Source organism: Marmota flaviventris, chromosome 2, assembly GCF_047511675.1.
Source record: "Marmota flaviventris isolate mMarFla1 chromosome 2, mMarFla1.hap1, whole genome shotgun sequence".
NCBI lineage: Eukaryota > Metazoa > Chordata > Mammalia > Rodentia > Sciuridae > Marmota > Marmota flaviventris.
The window spans coordinates 81,274,983-81,302,132 of NC_092499.1; the positions used below are offsets into that span (position 1 = coordinate 81,274,983).

Consider the following 27,150-nt stretch of genomic DNA (forward strand, 5'->3'; position numbering starts at 1 on the left):
TTAAAGGTGACAAGTTTAATACTGAGATTGAATACAGGTGAAGACTTCAGAATATGTAAGTGGTAATTCCTCTTGTTTAATAAAAATTATAAACAAAGGAATTTAAATGGGAGGGATTAGAGATAGTAACCTTTTATTTTAACACAGCTCTGTCTTCTTAAGTGGATAAGTGAAAAAGGGAGGTGAGCAGGCTCTTCTTCTTATCCTGAATCTGTTAAATGATAGTAAATTTATTGAAATGTACAATGAAGCGTCTAAAGGTAAATAAAAATCTAAAGTTATGCAAAAAAAAAAAAAAATCTAACAGACCATTTCCAGGGTGATGCCCAATACCTGGAAATCAAGCTTACATATCTTCCCTTTTTACCCCTTTATTGTTGCCTACTTCAATTTGGCCCTAGACCATGTCTTTTAAATTGTTTATCTTTATTTAATAACTAATACTTGATCATAGATATAAGAATAGTTATTGTGTCTAATGATACTGATTGAAAAGTATATAAAGGAAACTTTTAACTTTGAGATATATTTGATAGTTGATAAATGTGATAATTTTAGGTACATTTATGAGGGGAAAAATTTCCATTTTACCAATTAAAAGTTTGAACCTTAGTATCTGCAAATCAATTCTCATATAATAGGAATTAAAAGTCAAGAAGAAGAATAGCAAAGCCAAAAGAATGCAGTGGTTTAAAATTGTGTTCAGGGTAGATCTTTTCAATATATAGGCAACAACAACAATAACAAAATTGTCACATGGTATATATGGTATTAATTATTTAAATGCAGTGTTTTAATAATTTTTTCATTATCATACACCTCTTTTTAAAAATCTCCCCTTAGGTAATTTCTAGCCAACTCTGCATTCTGATAGCCAGTGGCTAATTATATTCCCCAAAGTCAAAGCAGGTAAAGGGGAAAGAAATTCTTGTTTACTGGCTTAAGGGATATCTTGTTATTTATTTGTATTTTTTTCATTCTCCTCTTTGCCTTAATTTGTAATTTGTCCGTAAGTTTGTCTTATGTGTTAAATTTAAATCACTAATGTGTTTTAATTGATTGTGTTTTCTAATTCACTATTTCTTTGCAACAAAATAAATTTCAAAATAAATTCTTCGCAAAAAAATAAATTATTTTTTCTGTAAACTTTTTCTTTAATGGAACTAAGGTTTTAATAAATGACCGTTCATTATGATTTAGACCACAGTTTAAAACATATGACTTTTCTGTGTATGTATATCAAATTTTCTCCCAAACTAAGAAACTGAGTCATCAAAGGAAGAAGTCCTTTCCTGTAACTTGATTAAGCCATAGTCTTCCTGCTAGAAAGAAGTTGATGTGTTCAGCAGCTCAGGGAAGTGGAATTCTACAATTTCCTTGTGAATGAACAAAGATGAATGAATGAATAACAGAAGATGGATCAGAGGTTCAATTTATCTAAAGATACGTTAATGTTCCACTAAGAATAGTTTTCTCTGATGATCCAATGTGGACTGGGGAAAGACATGACTGTTTCTTTTAGATTGAATTTTGTCCTACAATCATCTGCTTCCTTCTTCAGTACTGTTAGGGTACCTGACACAAATATCCATCAGAGACACATCTCTGAGTTCAAGTAAACGTTCATTGCCTGAGAATATCTTCCAGGCTTCCCTTCTGCAATGTGAAGCAGCCTGCTGAACTAGATAGTCAAGTACAATGGAGTAGTTAAAAAATAACCTGTTTGATTTTGTGATTGTTACTTGATTTCTTGGCTCTGGTTTCCGTAGTTAGGGACTCTTTCAGGTTGGCTCTAATGGGATGGTCCTGCCTGGGTGGACAGGTGCTGATTATCAAAATGGAGTTACTTTGGCCTATGGACTTAACAAGTACTAGGGTGACTTTTATTTTAAAAACTTAAAGACTGGTTTTAAGTATAACTCTTAGATCTTGAATAGAGTTCTTTTTACCCAGAAATGATGAAACAATGGATTTTTTTTTCATATGATCAAAATCTAACTAAAAAGAAGTGAAAACAGAAAAAAAAAATGAAGGAAGTAAAGGTATAGATATTATATATGTAAATAATCTTATGGATCCTATTTTCTACCTTATGTCTTATTACCATACTATCACATCTCTAATTCCTGGAATACCTAAAATTTTATTTATTTAGCCACACAATATTTCAAAAAATTTAGTTAGAGAGAATTCTCTGGAAAAAGACTGTGGCCTGATATAAAACAAATAGTTTTACAGAATACAGAACTCTCTGGTTTATCTAAAATATTAAGCTCTACATGTCACTTATTTATGTCTTATTAGGTATTGCAAACAAAACATACTGTTATACTTTTTATAAAAATGGAAATAATTTATGTATCAAAATTGGAGATAGTTTCTTAAATTACACATTAAAATAGTTCATTTTCTTAAAATAAAAAAAATGAAACATATAAATTACAAAAAAATCCCAGGGAAAGGAATTTTTATTAACAGCATTCAGAGAGTTATAGTGTCTACAGTTCTGATTGGGAGGCAAGATAGTTGGTCCCTCATGTATTGCTCTAGAAAATACTTAACTATCTTTTGAAAATGGAAGTGACACTGAAACAAAACCTTTGTTCAAGTTTGGATATGAGGTATAAGCCAAAAGCTTACACATGAGACAATGCAAGAAGGTTCAGAGGAGAAATGGTAGGGTTGTGAGACTCTTAACCCAATTAATGAATAAACCCCCTGATAGGGATTAACTGGTAACTGAAGTGGTTGGATGTGGCTGGAGGATGAAGAAATTGGGGGCATGGCTTTGGAGTATATATTTGTAGCTGGTAAGTAGAGACCTGTCTCTCTGCTTTCTGATCACGAAGTGAGCTGTTTCCCTCTGCCACTCTCTTCCACCATGATGTTCTACCTCACCTTGAACCCTATGGAATGGAGTGTGCTGTCAATGGATTGTGACCTTTAAAACTGTAACCCTCCAAATAAGCATTTCCTCCTGTACAATAGTTCTTGTCAAATCTGTTAGTCACAGGAGAACAAAAAAGCTGACTAAATAAACCTTCAAGATTTATAGAGAAAAATGAAAAAAATATCCAATAACTTTATAGTAGGGAAAACTCAGCTATGCTGTGGGTGTTGTACTCTCTTTAATTCATGTCAAAATGTAATCCCCAAAGTTGGATGTTTATGGTGTTTTGCAATGGTACTTTAGGGAGATAATTAAATGAGCTCATTAGGGTGGGGCCCCTATGACTGTAGGGGTGACTTTATGATAATAGAGAGACAGTGCAGTGACCAGCATCACCCTGGGACTCTGTAGAGTGCACAGCAGGAAGAAGGACCTCACTAGGTGCTGCCACCCAATTTTGAATACCTCAGCCTTCAGAAACAAAAGCTGAATTGGTCCTTGTTTCTTCATAGATTTTTCAGGTCTATCATATTCAGTTCTAACAGCAGAAACTGCCACTCAAAAAATCAAAGATAATTTTTTAAAAATAGAATAACTCAATGAGCATTTTTGTAAGAAATCTCTTAGAAGAAATCAAGAATAAACTCTATCTAGGAGGAATGAATTGGGAAAAAAAAGTGTTCACTCCTCCTTGAAGTTATTCCCACCAAGGGATAGATTTGTTTTCACCAACCCTTGCATGTGGATTGTTTTGAATTTAGCCAGTGTAATTCAACAAAAATGTTTTGTACCACAAATCTTTTCTTTCTTTGTCTGAATTTATCTTTCCAAAGTGGCATTGCCATTTAAAAATTATAATTTTGTGCTGCTGTCATATTTTAATATACATAGAGCTATAAAAATTGAAATGGAAATAGGTATCAGTATTGGGATGCTACTAAAACAAAAATGAAAACATATGGCATTGGATTTGTGGCCAAGCAACAAAGGCTGGAAGGCTAATGTTATGGTTTATATATTAGATGTCTCCCAAAATTTCATGTATGTGATAATTCAAGAAAGCTTAGAGGTGAAACGATTGGGTTATGGAACCCGTTACCTAATTAATGCATTCATCTACTATTAATGATTTACTGAAAGCAGGTTTGAATGGAGGAGTTGGGTCATTGGTCCTTTGCCTTTCAGATATTAATTTTGTCACTGAAGAATAGGTCTCTCTCTCTCTCTCTCCCTCTATCTCCCTCCCTCCCTCCCTTTCTCTCTCTCTCTCTTTCTCTCTCTCTTTCTGTCCTTCTTGATGACCATGTCCTGAGCCATTTTCTTCTGCCACATCTTTTTCCTCATCTCAGGTCCCAAAGAATGGAATCATCCATCTATGGACTAAGACCTCTAAAATTGGGATCCCCAAAAAACTTTTCTTCCTCTAAAATTTTTCTTGTCAGGTCTTTTGGTCACAGTAGCAAAAAAGCTAACTAAAAACAGCTAGTGAGTAAAGAACTAGTGATTCTTCAACAGCAGTAAGGACAGTAATATTGGAAGATGGAAATCTTTGTACCTGTTATATCATAATAAAGTGTTAGGCAACACTCTCTCCAAAATTAATATGTCATATGAAAATGCATATGCACTTTTTTTTGGAGATTTTAACTCGTTTAAACACGTCACATACTTTGAATTACCTTTTTTTTAAAGAGAGAGAGAGAATTTTTTAATATTTTTTTTGTCGTTTTTGGTAGATACAACATCTTTATTTTATTTTTATTTTTTTCTGTTTTTTCCCTTTTATTTTTATTTATTTTTATTTTTTTATTGGTTGTTCAAAACATTACAAAGCTCATGACATATCATCTTTCATACATTTGATTCAAGTGGGTTATGAACTCCCATTTTTGCCCCATAAGATAACAAATAACCCTATCAACAAATGGGCCAAGGACCTGAACAGACACTTCTCAGAGGAATACATACAATCAATCAATAAGTACATGAATAAATGCTCACCATCTCTAGCAGTCAGAGAAATGCAAATCAAAACCAACCTAAGATACCATCTCACTCCAGTAAGATTGGCAGCCATTATGAAGTCAAACAACAATAAGAGCTGGCGAGGATGTGGGGAAAAGGGTACACTTGTACATTGCTGGTGGGACTGCAAATTGGTGCGGCCAATTTGGAAAGCAGTATGGAGATTCCTGGGAAAGCTGGGAATGGAACCACCATTTGACCCAGCTCTTGCCCTTCTCGGTCTATTCCCTGAGGACCTTAAAAGAGCATACTAGGGATACTGCCACATCAATGATCATAGCAGCACAATTCACAATAGCTAGACTCTGGAATCAACCTAGATGCCCTTCAATAGATGAATGGATAAAAAAAAAATATGGCATTTATACACAATGGAGTATTACACAGCACTAAAAATCGACAAAATCATGGATTTTGCAGGGAAATGGATGGCATTAGAGCAGATTATGCTAAGTGAAGCTAGCCAATCCTTAAAAAACAAATGCCAAATGTCTTCTTTGATATAAAGAGAGCAACTAAGAACAGAACAGGGAAGAAGAGCATGAGGAAAAGATTAACATTAAACAGAGACAAGTGGGGGGAGAGAAAGGGAGAGAGAAGGGAAACTGTATGGAAATGGAAGGAGACCCTCATTGTTACACAAAATTACATATAAGAGTTTGTGAGGGGAAAGGGGGAAAAAACAAGGGAGAGAATTAAACAACAGCAGATGGGGTAGAGAGAGAAGATGAGAGGGAAGGGGAGGGGGGATAGTAGGGGATAGGAAAGGTAGCAGAATACAACTGTCATTAATATGGTATTATGTAAAAATGTGGATGTATAACCGATGTGATTCTGCAACTTGTATTTGGGGCAAAAATGGGAGTTCATAATCCACTTGAATCAAATGTATGAAAGATAATGCATATGCACTTAAAGCCATTTTAAGCAAGTTTATGGTATGAGGTGAAGGAAATATTATGTATGCATCATAATCTTCATTGTGTTCATATGTTTATTCATGTTAAAAGTAATTTTTGCTGTTTATTTAATGTTTATTTTTATAACTGTACATAAATTATAATGACAAAAGTTAGAAATCTTCCAGGTACACACCTATACAAACACTAACATTGACCCTCAAATTACATTTCTAGAAATATATTCTTCACATACATATAGAATTTAGGTTTAATTATTGTAAAATAGAGTGGATAGATAAAAAGTACATAGCCTATATATTCCTAATAAAGACACAATTTTTTATCTTATACAACTGTAAATTGAATAGTAATCTGGCATATAAGGATTTGTTAAACTGAATGTTAAGGGAAACATTCAAGAAATATTGTAAGTAAAAAAATGAGGTAAAATATATTATGTAAATTGTTTTTCAAGTATATGTTTAAAAAGGGGAAAAATGCTTTTTTGCACTTATTGAAATAATCATGTGATTTTTATCCTTTGTTCTTTTAAAATATGTATCTAATAGAAGAAAACTTACATGGATTGGGCAAAATTATTTTGAATTTGACTTTAAAAGGACATGAAACGAAAGTAAAAATTAGACAATTGGAATTGCATCTACCTATTTGCCAAATGAATTAGACCAGACATTGAACCCTTGAGGCTGCATATCATCTTTAATAACAGCTCGATTTGTGGATGTTCCTTCTGGTAATTCTCCAGCCTCCTTAGCGGGCAAAACCAGATGAGGTAGAAGCCTGTACCAACCAGTGAGAGCAATCCTCTGAAATCAAGCAAGGTGCCCAGGCTGCAGGGCAGCACAGGGCCAGGGGTTGTCCTGACCTTAGAGTACCCGACACTCTCTAAAACCTTGCTCCTTCCGTAACTGCCTATTTTTAATTTTAGATTTATTTTTTGTTTCCATATCCACTTTTTTCCATCACAATTTGTTGAAAATCTCTTTTCTGAATTTTTAGTGTCTTATAATCTTTTGGCTGTTTTTTTTTATCAGTATGTTAATGTGTTTGATTCATCATCTTAAGAGGATCATTATGATTACTGTTCTTCTACTTGGTCCACTCTGTCATCATTTTCTTTGCATATATACCCAGTAGTGAGATTGAGGGATGTGATAGTTTCAACTAATTTTTTTTAATGAAACTCCATATGATTTTCCATAATGACTGGACTAATTCACATTTCGAAAATGTGTGCAACAGTTCCTTTTTCTCTATATCCTCACCAGCATTTTTCTTTTTCTTTTTCTTTTTAAGTAGCCATTATTATTGCAGGGAGTTGATATCTCATTGTGGTTTTAATTTGTATTTGCCTGATGGCTAGTGATGTTGAACAGTTTTTCTAAGTATGTTGGCCATTTTTATATCTTCTTGTGAGATATGTCTATTGTCTGTCTTTTAATCTGTTAGTCTTTTTAATTTTATTGAGTATTTGGAGTTCCTTATATATTCTAGATATTAAACCATTATCAGGTTTATAGTTTATAGTAGGTTATCTCTTCACTCTGTCAATTGTTTCCCTTGATGTACAGAAGCTCTTTAGTCTAAGGAAATCACATCTATCTACTTTTACTTTTGTTCTCTGTGTTTTGGAATTATGTTGAAAAACCCAAAGGAATGAAAAAGCTTGGCCACATTCATGGTTTGAGTCATCTCTTCTTTCTCTCCACAGCTCATCCAAGAGCAGGCAACATGGCAGAGTCCTAGGAACTATTAATTCAGTCTTCAAGGATGCAGAGATTATTCCCTTTGCATTCTTCTTAGCTATCTATGTTGGAACTGTACTAGGTAACTTTCTCATAATGGTTATAGTGTTTTTTTACCCCAAACTTGAACACCCCCATGTACTTCTTCCTAGGAAATCTCTCTTTTATGGATATGACCTTTGCCACCCCTAACATGATCATGAACTTGGTTTAAAAAAAAGATTATTTTCTTTTGCTGTTGTTTCACTCAAATATTTCTTCTTCATGTGATGGGTGATGTTGAATGGTACTATTTGTTTACATGGCCTATGATAGATATGTGGTCATTTGTAAGCCCCTACACTATATGACCATCATGAACAAGAAACTGTGTACTTTGCTTGTAGTGATGTCATGGTGCTCAGGTCTCATTCATGTAGGACTTCTGTTAGTCTTTGCAATAAACTTGCCTTTCTGTGGTCCCAATGTGGTGCACAGCATTTGCTGTGATCTCCCTCTAGTGAGCAAACTAAATGCACAGACACATATTTTATACAGATAGTCATTGTTGCCAATGGTGGCATGCTCTCCATTGGTTGTTTCCTTATTTTTCTTATTTCCTATTGTGACCCTCATAACCATCAGGAGATGCTCTTCTACTGGGCAGTCCAAAGCCTGTTCCATTATGACATCTCATATCACTGCAGTCATTCTCTTCTTTGTTCCATGCATCTTTAATATGATGTTGACTGGATTATAATAATTGTCAAAGACCTACCTGTTCTTCCGAGAAGATTGGTAGATAAATACTTCTTTCCAGTATTCTGATGGCTAGATAACTACAAGAAGATAACTACAAGGAGAAAGAGGCACACTCAAAATACCATGATTTAAAAATGTCCAAATCTCATTCTCAATAATTTAGAGAAGCAGACAAAAATTCATCAGGGATAAATTAAATGTAATTAATATTTTCAGGACACCTTTTTAAAGTGTTTAAAAAATTTTAAATTAGACAATTTCTGGGCCATTAAAAAGTCTCAATAACTTTTCAACTATTTGTCACTCATATTTGGGCACAAATGTTCAAAGGCTATTTACAGTAGCAAATAAATTGGAAACAATACAAAGGTCCCTCAGGATATGAATGGGTAACAAAGTAGTGGTGTTTAAGTATAATAGAATATTACCCAGCAATGAAGAGGAATGCTCTGTTGATATAAACAACATGTTGAATATCAAAAACCATTATGATGAGTAAAGTAAGTCGTATTTTTAAATGAGTACATGCTACTTCACTTTATTCACATGAAGCTCTGGCATATGCAAAGTTAGCATATGAGTGGAGGTTGGTGGTTGTCTGTGGAGAGAGAATGTGTACAAGAACTGCAAAGAGTTTCCGAGGGATAAAGGAGCTTTGGGGGCAGAGGCACATGTGACTATCTAGATGGTAATGACCATTTAATGGCTGTATACATTATCCACACTTATAAAATTGTACATTTTTAATATGAGCAATTAATTATATGTAAATCTACTACAATAAAGTTATTTTCAAGCCTAGCAGGTCAAAATAAATGTAGTTTAAAATTGCATCAATGTACTTAAAAAAATACCCTAAAGATGTTTTAACAATTTGGCATGAAATACACACCAGTCAGTATCTCATGTAATCATAGAATAAACTGACTCAGATCTAGTCATTTGACCAAGATTCCCTATTGATTCAGACAATCTTGACATGTGTTAGGGCACTGTATCATTTTGTTTGTGGTCATGTATCACATATGACCTTTCTGGCAATTGGAAATAAAATTTTTGTTTAAATATGATTATGTATATAGAGTTACAGATCAAGATCACAGAAGATACTGCCTAAGTCCTTATTCATCCAATGAATAACATTTAAAACTTCACTAATTTTTAACATGAATAACATTTAAAAACTTCACTAATTTTTACCATTGGGCTGATTTGCATGAATTTTTATTTATCTGATTTCAAGAGTATATGCAACATTTGGTTTCACTCTTAGAAAGAAGATTCCAAAAGAGTTTTAACTGTTTCCATGTTTGTGCACTAAGCATAAATTAGAAAAATTGGGGGAAGGCTTCAGGTGGTGAATACAGGTCATGCTCAGGGAGAGCACATCCACAGACACTGTCACAAGCACACTTCAGAAGAAGACAGAATCTGCTCTAAGAGAAAACTGTGTGTTTAGTAAATCATTCCTTTTATTTGATTTTCTTTAAGAAAATTCTTAAATTATTTTCATGCCTTTATTTTAAGCATGCCCCCTATGCCTGGAGATAAGAATACTTCATTAGCTTCTGACAATTTGAGAATCCATAGATTTTCTCCTCCAGTTCTGTTCCTAGTAAAATTTCTATGGTCTTAACAAAAATGCACACCACTTTAGTTTGCAGTGCCTCAGAGATGCTCTTAGCAACATCTTTATAATTAAAGGTGAATAACAGATGTTCACTACTTAAGGTTTAACTTCACATTCACTCAGCACTAACCATTTGAAGATACATTTTACTTACACATTGATGTAATTTATTCTAATCTTACAAATAATATGTATCTGTGTGTGTAAAGAGACTGATTTTATCTTTCATAGTCAAAAGACAAATATTTCAAAGTCAATGAATTTTACATCATCTACTGAAAAATTTTAAGGCAAATGTTTTCTATTCATAACTTTGTTATATGAAACTTTCAGAGTTCATTGTATTTTAATCTAAGTTTGAACAGGTATACAGTTTGGTTAATCCACTTGTATATGACTGTGCATTGATTATTATTTACTAATCTGTTTACTCTCTTAAATAAATCTCTTATATATTGAAATTGATGGTAAATTATGTTCCTGGTTTTGCATGCAAATCATCATAGCAAATCTATTATACGGACTTTTATACAGCTTTTATACAATTTCTGTCTTGAAGGTTGGCTCAAATTTTATTTTACAGGGATAAATTAAAACTTTAATTTTATGGTATCTTAACAAGATGTTCCAACAAGACTTGAAGGAATCATTATACACAGGACCAAGAAATGATAGGATCCTGTCACTGCAGTATTAGTCACTATCTTATGAAGTATATTATTAATTTTTGTTATAAAATGGAATGATCAAGAGTTTCACACTCAGATTTTTCTTCACTTACTAGTGCATGTAACCTATATTCCAGGTGAAACCATAATCATTGTTTAACCTTTCACCTTGCTCCTCTGCTTTCCTCACTCCTTTCTTATCAGAGCACTTGCTCAGCAAACCATTTGCATAACAATTCTATCTAAGTCTAGTAAAGTCAATTAGCTTCTTTCTGGAACATAATGCCATTCATGATTAACCAAGATTTCTCCTTGTAATCTGCCTTTTAATGTTAGAATAGAATTTCTATTAGAATGTGTTAGAATAGAACAGAATTTCAATGTGAATATCAAATTCTCAAAATTAAGTCTCCTTTCTCCTCCCACTAACTGCTAATCTACCTACTCTAGGTTATTTCAGGGAACACACTGAATAAAATGGATGAATCGGTCCACACTGTCAGAATTTATACTTGTGGGACTTGGCCACTCATGGAGTATGTAGGTCCTACTCTTCATGATATTTTTGTTACTTTACCTGATCACTGTATCTGGAAATATTGTAACTGTGACCTTAATCATCACTGACCCTCATCTCCATCCCCCCATGTACTTCTTTTTGGCCAAACTGTTCTTTGTTGATACGTAGCTGTCCTCAATCACCACTCCTAAGATAAATGGTCTTCTTGTCAGGTTGCATGTGCCAAATCTTCTTTGCCCATTTCACTGCAGCCTTTGAGATGGTGCTCCTGGTGTCCATGGCCTATGACTGCTATGTGGCCATCTGCAAACCACTCCACTACTCCACCATTATGAACCTGCAAAGGTGCACTGGAATAGTGGTTTTATCCTGGACTACTTACTGACTTTGTGCAAGCAAAAAGTACCCGAGTACCTGGCTGTGATTGTGCAGCCTTTCTGTGGCCCCAGGGAAATAGGTAGCTTCTTCTGTGATATGCCACTGGTGATCAAGTTGACCTGCATGGATTCTCCTGACTTGGGAATATCAATGAATGTTAAATGTGACTGAGACTGTAACTGTTTTTTCCTCTTGCTGATGTCCTGAACGTATATTCTTCTCAGTGTTTGCCAGAGATCTAAAACTGGTGCATCTAAGGCCCTGTCCACCTGCAGTGCCCACGTGTCACAGTGGTGGTGATCTTTTTTGTCCCTTGTGTGTTCATCTATGTGTGGCCCCTCAATATCACCAGGTTGAGTAAATTTCTTGCTGTGTTTTATTCTGTTTTTATGACTCTTCTCAATCCAGCCATTTATACACTGAGAAATAAAGAGATGAAAAAGGCTCTGAGAGATTCAGGAGCTATTACATGGGTTCTAAGGAAAAGACTTTTGCCAGAAAATCATTGAATGTACTTCAAATTGAAAATACACTGACCTTATAGTACAGTTTGAAAATGAGATAATTGAGTGAAGAACTACAAATTGTTCCATTCTGTAGACACAAGTATACATTTAAGGCAATTCACAGATTTTTCTTTTTTTTTTTTTTTACATTTGCACACCACACAGCTTAATATTGTGAATTATTTCCTTAATACCCAAACAAGAATGATTCTTCATTATGGGGAAATTAGCTGGTCATTCTTCTTATTCCATTAATGATATGAGAAGGACCTAAAATATGTTTGACATACTCATGTGTTCATCCTAATGAATAATTTTAATGAATGGTCTTGAGTATTGTCTTAATTCCATTTAAAATACTTTATCTGGTATTTTAACATTTCCCTGCCATTCTTTCATTTTACTCTTTGTGAAAAGGAACTTCATTACTATTTTTGTAGAAATATTCTAACAGGGAGAACAGAACAGAGAAAAATGAAGAAAGAAGGAAACAAAATTGAATAACAATTATAATATAACATTAGAGTTTCCTATGGTTTTGGTTTCATTAACTCAAGTGAAATAAAATTAAATAATAAATTTAAAATGAATAAATAAAAATTATTCTGTTATCTTTTCAGTTTTTAAATCATAAGGACTAAATATATATTATTTCAATTATTATTTACCATTGGCCTAGAATCCTAAAATATAATATCCCTGAGGAGAGTGACCATGTCTTGGCATGTTAATTGTTTTTTTTCCCCTTTAATCAACCTTATCATTTTTTAAAGAACATTACCACCAAACTAAAATGCCATCAAGATCCAATCACCTTCCCTAAAATCACTCCTTTAAACAGCTTGGCATTGGTGACCAAGCTTTCAACACAAGAGGCTTTGAGGAATGTTTCAAATACAAACTACAATATTTGTTACCTAGAATTTCCAATTATATATTCCTCCCCCAAGTGAAATCCAATGCCCATATGCAAACTTGTCTGTGAATAATAGCAACTCTAATCATAAATGCTCAGAAGTAAAAACAGCACAAAATACTTACTACCTGGTGAATGAATAAATAAAATGTGATGTATCTATACAATGAAATGTTATTTGCAATAAAAAATAATCAAAAACTGATGTATACTAAAATATGTATGAATCATGAAAATATCAGTCTCCGTGAAAGACCAAAAGACATAAATCCATTTGTATCCAATGTCCAGAATAAGCAAAATTTAGCGGCAGAATATAGATTAATGATTATCCAGAGCTGTGGAAGTGTGGTAACATGTAATCTTTTGTGATTGTATCATTTAGTTTAGCCTAGTGACCTTAATATTCATCACACTGCAGCATGCATCGTTACAGGACACCAAATAAAATCTCATGTGTATTGTTATCACATTAGAAATGTGCTAAAAGGATATGTTTTTTGTTTTTTAACGTGAAAATATTCTAAAATTAGATTGTCATGTTTTGTTCATAATTCTGTGAATGTAACAAGCATAGGAACTTACATACAAATATAGGTGAATTTTATGGTATGGCAATTTTATCACAAGAAGATTTTTTAAAAAAATATCTAATTCTAAGAGCACTCCCATGGGTCCTATCAGTACAAGAAAGCTATTTCTTGCAATTGCTGTCTCTTCCTCTCTTACAAGTCTAGTGGGTCCCAGTGGTTTTACTGGAACTATAGTTATCATCATGGTGAAGAAGCCAGGCCAGAACAAAAGGTCCTCTGTCATCTGAAGCTTCTTTGAGTAGGGTGAAGTTCTAATTCTATTCAAGGAGGGAGTATGCTAGGTCAAAGCCTTCAGGATCGTCCATTCAGGTGTACCAACAACATACTTCAGATGTCCAAGTTTTCTCTGCCAGGGCCCTAACCTGAGTAGAACACACATACCTGACCAAGTAAAAAATAGATGTATTTCTGCAGCTATATAATTGTATTAGATATTCAGTAATGCTAGTAAATATCCCTTTACCATGGGAAATAAGTACCTTTTTGGAACTACCAAATATTTCCTTGGGACTTTACACTGGCCCTTTATATACTCGTTTGTGGCCTTTTATGCACTATTCCTCTACGATGAGCCAATACAGGTTAGCAAAGAGCAAAGAGCTCCACTGTGGGAATAGCCTTTCATTTTTAAACCCTCAATTGATTCCCTGCAGTTGTGTTATTTACAAAAGAATGTTTTGCCAGCAGAGCTTGGGGATGCACACCTATAACACCCGCCCGGGAGGATAAGGCAGGAGGATTGTGACTTCAAAGCCAGCTTGGACAACATAGCAAGATCCTAAGTCTTTAAAAAAAAAGACACATTAAAAAGAAGAAATGTTTCCCATATTACTTATTTAACAATCTTTAACAAGCAGGCCTCCTCTATCTTGTTCCAGGGCTGGGGTCCTGTCTTCTACATTTACCACCTGCCTTCCAAGGTTCTTCTCATTACTAGACATGTTACCTTGGCTCATGTGAGAGGTAGATGTCATGATAGGATTAAAGTATATTCACACAGTGAGATGCTACCCAGTAAGAAAAATAGAACAGATACACTAACCACAGAGATATCTCTAAAAAATTATTTATGTTTAGAAGAAGAAACTTAAAACAAAATGAAAAAACTATGAAATTTTATTTTATACAGATTCAAGAATAGATGAAACTGATATGTAAAAACAGGAATGAAATAGCTATCGTCTCAGGTAATATTGACCATAAAAAGCTCCAAGGAAATGCCTAAGGTTGAGAGAAATATTTTATAGTTTGATAAGTGTGGTAATTTCAGATATATGTATAGGAGAAAAAAACTTTCATTCACTTGCATCTGTAAATTATTTCTCATATAGTAAGAGGCATTAAAAGTAGACTGGAAAGAAGAAGCAACAGCAAAAAATTAAATGGTTTAAAATAATGTTCAGGGCAGTATCTTTCAACAGTACAGTCAATTAAAAAATGGCACATGGTAGATATAGTATTAATTATTAAAAAGCAGTGTCTTTTTTTATTCCTTTACCACAGACATATTTTGTAAAATCTCCCCTAACATAGTTTGCAGCCAGCTCAGCATTCTGATAGCCAGTGGCTAATTATATTTTCCAAAGTCAAATAGGCAAAGGGGGAAGTTGGCTGGGTTTAATAAACATCTTGTTATTTCTTAGTGTATTTTAATCTCCACTTTTGCCTTAATTTGTACTTTGCCTGCAATTTTGCTCCATTATTATATTTAAACTAATACTGCCTTATAATTTCAAATTTGCTATTTTCCTTATAGCCAAATAAATTTCAATATACCAATAAATTTTTCATTTTTAATCCTTTCCTTTCGTACTAATACTATGGTTTCAATAAAGTATCATGCTTTATGATTTAGACCACTGCTTAAAATACATTACTTTTGTCTATGTCTGTATATGTATATCAAATTTCCGTCCAAACTGAGAAGTAGAGTCATCAAAGAGAGAAGTCTTTTCCTGTGATTAGATAAAACTGCAGTCTTCTTATTGACCAGTTGGGGTGTTCAGCAGCTCAGGGAAGTGGGTTTCTGCAATTTCATTGTGAATGAACAAAGATGAACATGTAACAGAAACAAGACCAGAGGGTCAATTTATCTAAAGATATACTGATGATCCACGAATAATAGAGTTTACACTTCATGATCCAATGTCGAATGGGGGTAGACATGACTTTGGTTTTTTAGATTTAGTTTTCTCCTACAAATCATCTGCTTCCTTCTTCAGTACTAAGGTGACTTTTATTTTTAGAACTTAAAGAATGGTTTTGAGTTATAATTATTAGAGTTTCTTTCCCTGGAAATGATGAAACAAAATTTTTTTAATGATCAAAAATCTATCTAAAAATGAAATGAAAATAGAAAAATGAAAGAAAACGTATATGTATTATTTATGTAAATAAGTTATCAACCATATTTTCTACTTTTATGTCTTATTATCATAATATCACATCTCTAACTCTAGAATACCTGCAATTTTACCTATTTAATCATGCAATGTTTTCTAATAGGACTGTGGCCTAATATAATAGATATCATATCATTGTATCCAGAATTCTCTGGATCATCTAAAATTTTAGGGTCTATTTGCCACCTAGTCACGTCTTGATAGCTATCCTGAAAAAGTAGATAATACCTTTTATAAACATTGAAATAATTAATTTATCAAAATTAACTAAAGATGCTGTTTTTAAAATTATAAACTGAAATAGCTCATTTTACTAAAATCAAAAACATTAAACATGAATTACAAAATAAAAACCATTCTAGAGAAAGCAGTTTTTTATTATCAGTATTTAGAGACATGTAATCTTTAAGTTCTAATTGGGGAACAAGTTAGTTAGGCACTCATGTATTGCTCCAAAAAATAGTAAACCCTCATTAAAAAATGGCTGTGACCCTAAAGAAAAATCTCCAAAATTTTCAGGGCAGAAAAACAAAACTCAAGGATTTCATTTTGGAAAAATGGCTAGCTTTGGTGTGGGTGTTTGTACCCTCCCTAACTCATGTCAAAACTTAATCCTCCAAATTTATGTTTACATATTTTGCATTAGGGCTTTTGGAAGGTAATTAGATAACATCATGAACGTGGGGCCCTATGACTCTATTAGTAACTTTAAAATAATAGAGAGACCCAAGTTAGCAAGATTGTTCTGTCCAAACATGCAATGACTGGCACCACCTTGGTAGTTTTCAAAAATCCACAGAAGCAAGAAGCCCCTCAGTAGGTATACCATCCCATCTTGAATACCTCAACCTTCAGAAATATGAGCTGAATTGTTCCTTGTTTTTTATAAATTTCTCAGGTCTATGGTATTCAGTTCTAATAGGAGAAACAGACCAAGATACTTGTCACTCAAATTAAAGAATCATAGACAAATTTAAATACGATAATTCATTTATTATTTTTTAAAAGGAAATATCTGAGAAGAAATCAAGAATACACTATCTAGATGGAGCAAGTTGAAAAAAAAATTGTCTTTGAAGTTTTCCCATCGAGTGATAGATTTCATTTTTCTGGTCCTTGCATGTGGACTGTTTAGAATTTAGCCCATGTTAATTCAGCAGAAATATTTTGTACCACAAATTCCTCCTTTCTTTACCCGAATTTTTCTTTCAATGTGACATTCTCATTTAAAAAATTATTTTGTGCCACTGATATATTGTGATCTTCATGGAGTTGAAAGTATTTGAAATGGAAATAGTAACAGTTTAGGGATGCTGCTGAAACAAAAATAAGAATATATGGCATTGGCTTTGAAAACAAACAACAAATTCTAGAAGTTTAGTGAGGAAATGATTGATGCGTCTTGAAGAGCCATAAAGAGAGTACATTGTAAGATGGAAAGCTTAAGACCCTCTTTTATCATAATGCAACACTGTTACCTAAATTAATATGTCATATGAAAACATACACTTGGATTTGAAGATAAGGCTCAGTCATTTTTTAAGCAAGTTCATGGAAATATTATACATCATGATCTTTGTGTTGTTCATAGATTTATGCATGCTAATAGTCCCTTGGCTATTTATTTAACATTTTTTGTTATTATACATAAATTGTAACTCAGTAAAAGTCAGATATGTTCCAAATCACACATTTTCATAAAAATCAATCTTGATTTTAAACTTAGATTTCTAGGAATATATCTTCACGTAAACATTTAGATATTTAGATTTAATGATTATAAAATAGATTGGGATAGATAAAAATTTACACATAACCTATATATACCTAAATAGGACAAAATTTTATATATATTGTATATTCATAAGGTGAATTGTAAACAGGAGATATATAACTGAATGTTAACAAGGGAAACTTTCAAGATGAGTTGTAAGTTAAAAAATGAGGTTCAAAATATTACATAAAATAATCTTCAGGGGTATGTTTAAAAGGAAGAATTTTTTTTTCTGCATCTGTTGAAATTATCATGTGATTTTCATTCCTCATTCTTTTAAAATCAAATAGAAGAAAGGTTAGAGAAAATATTGAATGAAGTTGGATTTGGCAAAACTGATTGGATAAGTCCTAAAAAGCACAAGCAACATCAACAACAGAAATAGACATATGGGGTGACACTAAAATAAAAACCTTCTACATAATAAAGGAAGTTATCAACAGAAAAAAATACCACCTACAAAATGGGAGAAATATTTGCAAAATATGACAAGGAGTTATATCCAAAACATGCAAGGAAATCAAAGAACAACAAAAGCAAATATATAAATAACCTGATTTAAAAATAGGCAATAGATCTAAGTAGACATTTCTCAAAAGAAAGCATGCAAATAGCAATAGGTACATGAGAATATATTCAACATCAGTAATGATCAGGGAAATACAAATCAACAGTGGTTTACCCCATAGTCATAGTTTTTGTTTTGTTTTATTTTTTTTTCAAAATAAGTAAGGTGTGGCCATTATGTGAAACAAACAAAAAAGAAAGAAAAAAAGAAATTGTGCTGGTATCACTTAAAAAAATCATTAATACTAAACTGTCTTCGGTGTAAGATTAATACACAGGGAATACTAATGTGCCCTATTTCATCCTTTGGAATGGGAATGTTTACTTTGTAAACATTGTGTCACTGAATATTGAATATGTGTAACTTGCTCTTGAGATTTATAGGGTCTCACAGACAAGAATTTACCATTAGTCTCAGGAGAGTCTCTGTACATGGATAATGCTGAAACTGTTAAGACTATGAGATTCTTGGTGATGAACCAAATGCATTTTGCTCTGTGAGATGGACACTTTTGTGCAAGGAGCAGAATGTTATGGTTTGGATATCAGGTGTCTCTATGAATCTTCTTTTGATGCAGAAATGTTTGGAGATAAAATGATTATATTATAAGAGTCATAACCTAATTAGTTATTCCTAGGTTGAATGGACTGACTGGTTGATAACAGTAAGCAAGTAAATAGTATGTAGATGAAGGAGGTGGGTCAGTGGAATATTTCCTGGAAGGATGCATCTTCCCTGTGGCTGTCTCTCTCTCTCTCTCTCTCTCTCTCTCTCTCTCTCTCTCTCTCTCTCTCTCTCTCTCTCCCTTTCTTTCTCTCTCTCTCCTTCCTGACCCTGCCATGAACTGAGCAGCTTTCTTCCACTGGATCCTTTCCCCATGATATGTTGCCTCACTTTGGGTGCAGAGTAATAAAATTGAATATCTATGGGCTGAACCTCTGAAACCATGACCTCTAAATAAACTTTCCCTCCTCTAGGTTGTTCTTATCTCTGGTTGAGTATTTTGGTTACTGAAACACAAAAGCTAACTAAAACAAATTTATACCAAGTAAAAGAAAAGAATAAGAAGTTCTGGTGTGCTAATGCAGTGCTATAGATAATGTGCTATAGATAATGTATTGGACATTTCAGAAATCTGGATGTCTTTGGGAAGTTTGCACCATAAAGAAATGATAAATGTTTGATGAGAGAAATATGGTTGTCCTGATGTTAGCATTATATATATATGATGACCATCTATGGGCTGAACCTCTGAAACCATGATCTCTGAAAAATTGATGTCCAATTAATATGTACAATTTTATCTTTTATGTATCAGTTCAAAATAATTAAATTATATAAAAAATAAAAACATCAATAAAAGAGTAATTAAAAAACAATAAAAGAGTAATTGTAAAAGAAAAAACACATACTTGAACACAAACACAAACATGTATTTTTTTTTTAAATGCTGTACAATTGCCTCAGAGAAAAAAGTTCTCATCAGGGAAAATTGTGGACAAGTTCAGATCTGTTATTCCTTTTGACTAATGTTAAAGCACTGTGGTAAATGCTGAGAGGTGAAATGCCAGGAAAGTCTGTAATTATATTTAAAAATGTAAAATTTTAAAAATGAGTTAAAATTAAAACAAAAGACTTTGTCTTTCCAAGGGTTTCAGTCACTTTCTGTCTTCCTTTCTTCTTCTCTCTTCCCCTTCCCTCCTTCTTCCCCTTTTCTTGTATATCCCACCATGACTTCATGGGTACGTCTACAGTTGTGGGCACAGTTACCTTTTCTCTTCACCTTTGCTTCTACATTTTCATGTGTCTTTTCAGTTCTTTCCTCCATTATTTCATTTCTAGCTATCCTGCATTTCTAACTTTTTTTTCATTCTGTAGTTTTACCCTACTGATGGACTTTTATACAAGATTAATGACATGCATTCAAATTTATATGTTTGTAGCACAGACTCAAAAGGGAAATAAATTGCTACAAATATTAATAACATTTTTCCATCTTTTGTTCACTTTTCATCATCTCCTATTGCACTCTGGATAATATGAGTATAACTTATGGGTATAAATTTGAATAAAATTATGCTTGACCATGTATTGTATTTATATACAATAAAATATAAAATTAAAATGCCTTCCTCTAAGTTTAATGACTAAGCAATGCCAAATTTTATTTTAATAGGTAGGAAAAACTGAAATAGGAGGTTTTAAAATTTTTCTTCTACATAAAATTCTTTAATTGAGAAATAGAAAGAAAGACATGAACTACCGAGCTAAACAATAAGTAATTATAAATAAAAAATAACAATATATTATTTATTCTTTTATTTGAGAGGATATGGGCATAGACCAACTGGTCTATAAGCCACCATGAAGATCTTTATTTAAGAACAATAATTCCTGAAAAATCTTTTTTGAGCATAATATATTCTACCTGACTCTTTTGTGCCCAAATTTATACAAATAATAACATACTGATTTTTGGCTTAGTCCTACAACTTAATTTCTTAAAGATGAATGGCTTCTCATTATACCCATGAGTTGTATAAGATCTAGAATAACCTCCATAGGCTTACTGCTTTCATTTTGCCTAATAAACACAAGTGTCGTTCCATTATCTGTACAACTGTTAAAATGTCAAATTCAAAAACCTAACATGATCCAATTGGGCTTTCACTGGTACATACTTTGACTACATAATGTTCTCTCTCTCTCTTGTCTTTTTTTTCCTTTTGTTCTGTTTGTAGTCAACATCCACTAATTCCCATTGGCAGTACTCTACAGGGTTAAAGTAGTTAGTTATAAAATCCCAATGTACATTCTCTATTGCATCATAAATTAGAAGAGTGGATTTCAAAATTCATAATGTTCCAACATGAGAACATATATTTAAGGACAACTTCTGGAAAGATCTGTTAAGTTCCCTTTCAGTCCCTGGGAAGTCTGGGAGTAGCAGTGAACTCCTTATAAGGTGAAATTTTTCTGTTTTCCTTTATATTTAAAATAAATGAAAAGAAGGAAGAACTAGAAAAAAAAATAATATATTTGTCTGGGATATCTGCTGCCTTGAAATTCACTTGAGAATAATGTTGTAGGAACAGAGCAATGGTGAGCTCTAAATTCAGATGTATAGAACTTTCTATCGTGACCTTTAAATAAAGTTTCTGCCATACCTAAATGATTAAAAAGTGAAAATTCTAGTAGGTTAGGAAGATTCACCAACTAGATCTTAATTTGATTTTAATACAAATAATTGATCCCTACCTCACTTAACCAAAGGTAAACAATCCACTACTTCAGAATTGTTGGAAAAAATGAGCATTGAATGTAGTGAAATTATGTATGTAGAAAAGATAGTGAAAAATACTTAAGTCTCAAATAATGTGGTCAAATGGGAGGAGGAGAAAAGAATAAGCAAGACAGCAAATGAGGAAAAGAAGAGAATAGAGGGAAAACTACAAGGAAAAAAAAGGGAAAGAAACAACAAAATTGAAAGCAATGTGAAAAAATACTTATGAATATATGATGATAGAATTAGCAGAAGGACGAGGAAAGAAAAAGCAGCAAAAGGAAATCAATTGGGAATGATGAAGGAGAGAGGTGCTAGGATAGTGATTCTGTCTTTAAGCCCCTGGCTCTAGAAGATGAACTAATAGCTACCTAGTTATGCACAATCTGGCCTGCAGATGCTGTGCAACTGAATTCTGAAAAAGAGTGAAGGATATGAGCTCCCCTCTGCCTGTAGCAGGTGAAATGACAAGGAAGGCTAGAGGTGGTAAAACCTTCAGGCTCCACCTTAGCCCACACTAACATAACTTCTTTGTCCTCCCTGCCTGAACACTCACTTTAACTTGTGACACCCATTGTTTGAGCCTGTTCTCCAGTCTCTGATGAGTGTGATTTGAGAACCTCAGGAACAGAAACGAGACTACAAGAGGGTAGGAAGTAGACCAAAGACCTGGGATGGTATGGAATTCCATCTGTTGGGTGACAGGGAATAGATACAGACAATGGAAAGTAAATAAAGGAAGAGTGAGAGCTATCTGTGTCTTAGAATTGTGAACCTCAAGAAGCACAGGTGATCAACTCAGGTGAGCAGTGGATGCACCAGATGTAAGTACAGGAGGGGAGCTCCCAAGCTCACTGTCCTGGGAACAGATTCTGCAGACAGTATGAAATGTGGGTATGGAGGTGTAAGTAGGTACAGAGAAGGCACCTCCCTAGCTACTTCTAAGGATATCAAAGGCATTATGTCATATTTCAGATTTCTTAGACTCACTCTACGTGTGCTATTTCATGTGGGATTATGTGTTTGTGTGTCTAAATATGTGCTCCTGTGTTGTGAGTACTTGTTCTATAATATTTAGCTATTAGTTACGAATGTTACTAATCACATAAAATAAATGTTTAGATATTTCCTCACAGGTGTGTTGTAAAATATAACACACTGCCTAAGTGTCCCATGAGTTCTTTAAGGTCTTTTGGATCTGTCTATTTTTTATTCTTTCACACATTTTTCCCTTCCCATCTCATCTATATAGTGATGTCATTAGTAATTTATATTACATTTACATTAGTATCACCCCACATTTACTTAATAAATATTTTTCAATATTGATATTATTAGCACATCATAAAACACAACATTTAAAATTCACTATTTAATCATAGTTTATCATGCAAAAATCATCATGATATAATTCTAGAACACTTTCATAAGGCTAAAATTTTCTCATATATGTTGTGTCAATCTTCATTCCACCCCCTAAACCTAGGCAATCATTATGCTACATTTCTTCTAAATTTTCCATTTCTGGACTTTTTAAATATTGTTTTTTTTTGTGACTGTCCCCTTTAACATTGTGTAATGCTTTTTCTTTTGATTCATGTTGTAGCATGTGTATTTCATTACTTTTCATTGCCAAATTGCATTACATTGTGTTGGTGGAACTTCTGAAAAGTAAGCATTACATATCATCAAAACTCAGTGGTACTACTTGTATGTCATATGGCAGCAATTAGTTTTAATTAGTAATGATTCATCTTTTAAGTCATCCACTCCAGTACTGAAATATACAGTCTAACAATGTGTGAGAATTTATTTGTTATTAAATATTTGTACAATTATACTAACACAAAATTTAAAACACATTGGGAAATATAAGATTTTTCAAAAATATAGCTTAGAGTGACAAAGAAAGAAGGTCCACTACTATTAATCACCCCAATTAAATATGTTGTGCCCCCTCCCTAGAATGAATATTCTACTTTGCAAACCAGCATATGGACTACACCTTAATTCTCAATTTCTCTAGCATAAATATTTAGAAAAACATTACAGCCAGAAAAGGGGAAATCTTTTGAGAAGCAATACCATGATTTGTTAAAGTGCATAAATAAAATTGCACCAGTAGATGAACCATTAATTAATAATTATCTAATTAGTTGAAATGGAAAAATACACACTCATAATTTTGCCTATCACTTGTTAATAAGATAAAAAGAGTACATTATTCATAAATTTAAAACTTTTATTTTTTTCTTATCTCTCAAATGAATATGTTATAGTATATTTCCATCTGGCCAATTCCCACTCTACTAGGCTTTAATATTATTAGCAGGGATAGATAAAATATTCTATATATTCTGATGAATTTTTGTATTACAAAACAATATTTGTGAGAGAGACGGATATCATTTGACTAACATTCTGAGATTTGGGAAAATAGATTAAGCAAATAAGGCTGGGTGAATATTAATTAGAATTTAAGAGCAGGATATAGTGCAGATATAGGATTGGCACCCAGACCATGGTTAATTAAAGGAACCCCCTAAGGCAAGTCACATGTACAGATTTTGCTTGAGATCCTGATGACCAGTTTAGAGGGAGAATTCAGAAAACAGAAAGATAGCAAGCAGGAACTCAGGCTTGCATAGGACCTGAATAGAAAAGCAAGTGCAAAAGCATTTTGTTTTTTGAGGATAAAGAGAAGGAACCCAAACTTGGCCAATAATCTAACAATTAGAAACAATGAAGAACCATTAACAACAATAATAGGCCTATAACACCACCAAAAGGACGACCTTGATAATGGTTAAATATTCCTTTAAATGGGAAATTTCTAACATACCCCAAGCAAAACGTCCCAGGGTCCTACAGAAGACAGTTATGTAGAAGCACATGTTAAAAGGTAAATGTGCATGTGACTAGAAAAAAGAGAGCCTTAGTGAGAAATTAGAAGAAGGATAGAGGGGTTGATCCAGGACACAGAAGTCTTATGGGGTATAAATTGTATTTAACTACGATGTGTTGGCTATGGCAAATATTGCTTTTATCTGGTGTGGACCTGTAAAGCAAAAGATAAAGTGTTTCTAACAGATGACCTCTGTTTTGCTTTTATTCTGCAGAATGAGAAGTGATGGAGAGAGGGAACAGCACAGTGGTGACAGAATTTATCCTCCTTGGTTTGACTCAATCTCAAGATGCTGAGCTCCTGGTCTTTGTGCTAGTCTCACTTTTCTACATTGTAATTCTCCCTGGAAATTTTCTTATCATTTTGACCATAAAATCAGATCCTGGACTTACAGCCCCCCTCTACTTCTTCCTGGGCAACTTGGCCTTCCTGGATGCCTCCTACTCCTTCATTGTGTCTCCCAGGATGCTGGTGGACTTCTTCTCTGAGAAGAAGGTGATCTCCTACAGAGGCTGCATCACCCAGCTGTTTTTCTTGCACTTCCTTGGAGCAGGAGAGATGTTCCTCCTTGTTGTCATGGCCTTTGACCGCTACATCGCCATATGTCGGCCTCTACACTATGCAACAGTCATGAACCCCAGGGTCTGCTATGCATTGCTATTGGCTCTGTGGCTTGGGGGTTTTGCTCATTCCATTGTGCAAGTGGCCCTTATCCTGCACTTGCCCTTCTGTGGCCCAAACCAGCTGGACAACTTCTTCTGTGATGTGCCACAGGTCATCAAGCTGGCCTGCACTGACACCTTTGTGGTGGAGCTCCTGATGGTCTCCAACAGTGGCCTGCTCACCCTGCTGTGCTTCCTGGGCCTTCTGGCCTCCTATGCTGTCATCCTCTGCAGAGTAAAGGGACACTCCTCAGAAGGGAAGAGCAAGGCTATCTCCACTTGCACCACCCACATTATCATTGTGTTCCTCATGTTTGGACCTGCCATTTTTATCTACACCCGCCCCTTCAGGGCTTTCCCAGCTGACAAAGTGGTTTCTCTCTTCCATACAGTCATCTTTCCTTTGCTGAACCCTGTAATTTATACACTTCGCAACCAGGAAGTGAAAGCTTCCATGATAAAGTTGTTAAGTCAGTATGTGGTTTGCTGAATAGTATAATAAGCAAAACAAAAAAGAAGAAAATGCAGTTTGAATCAATTAAATCATGCCCTCATTCATGTGCTGAATCTATCATTTAGCAAAAACTATATTAAGCACTTCCAGTTTTCTTACATTATTCTAGGCACATTGATGAGACAGGTAAGATTCTAGGTCTCCTGAGGTTGCATTCAAGTGTATAAAGACAAGTAAATCTATTAAAATTATCAGAGAACTGTTTTAGAAACTACTCTCATAATAAGAAATTACTATTCTCATAGGAATTATGGGTGTGGGTAATGCAGAAATCATTTAACTGCAGTCTCCAGTATTCTTCAACCATAGCTTAAGATCATGAAAATAATCCAGAAGTATCCTAGCACTACTAGATATCATGGCAAAAAATGGAAATTTTGTATTCTGTAATCTCTGCCCACTTCCCTCATTTCTCAATATAAATCTTGTATAAGTAAATTAGAAGTCTTTAGAATATGTCAGGGTCATTTTTAAAATCCTGGAACTTAATAGATAAATCCAATGTAGACTAAATGGCTAAATACCAGCTTTAAACCACCAAACCTCTCTGTTTAGGGTAAGGCAGAATTTGTCAATTTGACTCTTTTGTCATTTAGGGCCACATAATTTCATGTGATCTGTAAATTCTTTTGCAGTTCCTTGATATCTACTTACTAAAAGGTACTTGTAGTATCTTCTTCATTGTAACAACAAAAATTATCTCTGCATATCACCATATGTTCTATAAAGGGAACATTTTCCTCAATGAGAAACATAGCATTAGGTTATTTACTTCCAGTATATTGATCTCATAGTGAGATGAATTAACCTTTTCTGGGGAGAGCAGCATAAACTGGAGCACATATAATTAATAATTTTTAGTAAACAACATTCATGATTTAATAAACATTTCTAGAAAAACAGTAAGTTTGAAATCTATGTGTAATTGAAGTCCTAATAAATAGGTAAAAGGGAGAATGGGAAAATCTGAAAAGGTAATCACCAATAATTTTGACAAACTTGCAAAGCCATCAACCCAGATTAAAAAATGTGAAACAAAAAACAGAATAAACAACAAAAAAGAGAGAGATAGACATATTAATGTAAGACACATAAAAATCAAAAATAAAGAGAAAATCTCAGGAAAAACTTAGATGAGGAAACACAAAGAAGCAACAGCAAGATTGACCCTTTATCCACAACAGGAACATGAAAGCCAGAGATGGGGTGATATATTTAGGTTGCTGAAAGAAGATAATTCTCAGATACGTATGTTCAAGGGATTTTTAAAAATTCTTTAAATGAGGTAAAATAAAGATATTTTCTTGTTGATAAGTGAATGTTACTTGCAGATTATGTAACACATATGTGGCTTAACATGCATCAAAAGAAACTACAATTCATTATCAAAAGAACTTTTAATTACATATTTCACATACTCTAACTCTGCTTTAGTGACATTTGTCTATTTCTTTATGCAGTTTTCTACTTATTCATTAATTTTTACCACTTTTCACTGATGAGATTT

General features: G+C 33.6%; 1 protein-coding gene and 1 pseudogene across 1 annotated transcript; both read left to right on the plus strand.

The window, feature by feature from the left end:
* LOC139704549 (olfactory receptor 4N5) lies at positions 1 to 25,619 on the plus strand. The gene is made up of 2 exons (XM_071607302.1): positions 1 to 55; positions 24,682 to 25,619. The coding sequence occupies exon 2, from the start codon at positions 24,693 to 24,695 to the stop codon at positions 25,617 to 25,619; it is 927 nt and encodes a 308-aa protein (XP_071463403.1). The 5' UTR covers positions 1 to 55; positions 24,682 to 24,692.
* On the plus strand, positions 11,101 to 12,029 carry LOC114087916 (olfactory receptor 4K3-like; annotated as a pseudogene).
* Positions 25,620 to 27,150: the final 1,531 nt, after the last annotated feature.

Excerpts from the sequence above, each read along its gene's own strand:
- LOC139704549 (XM_071607302.1), top strand. The coding sequence starts at position 24,693 with ATGGAGAGAGGGAACAGCACAGTGGTGACAGAATTTATCCTCCTTGGT.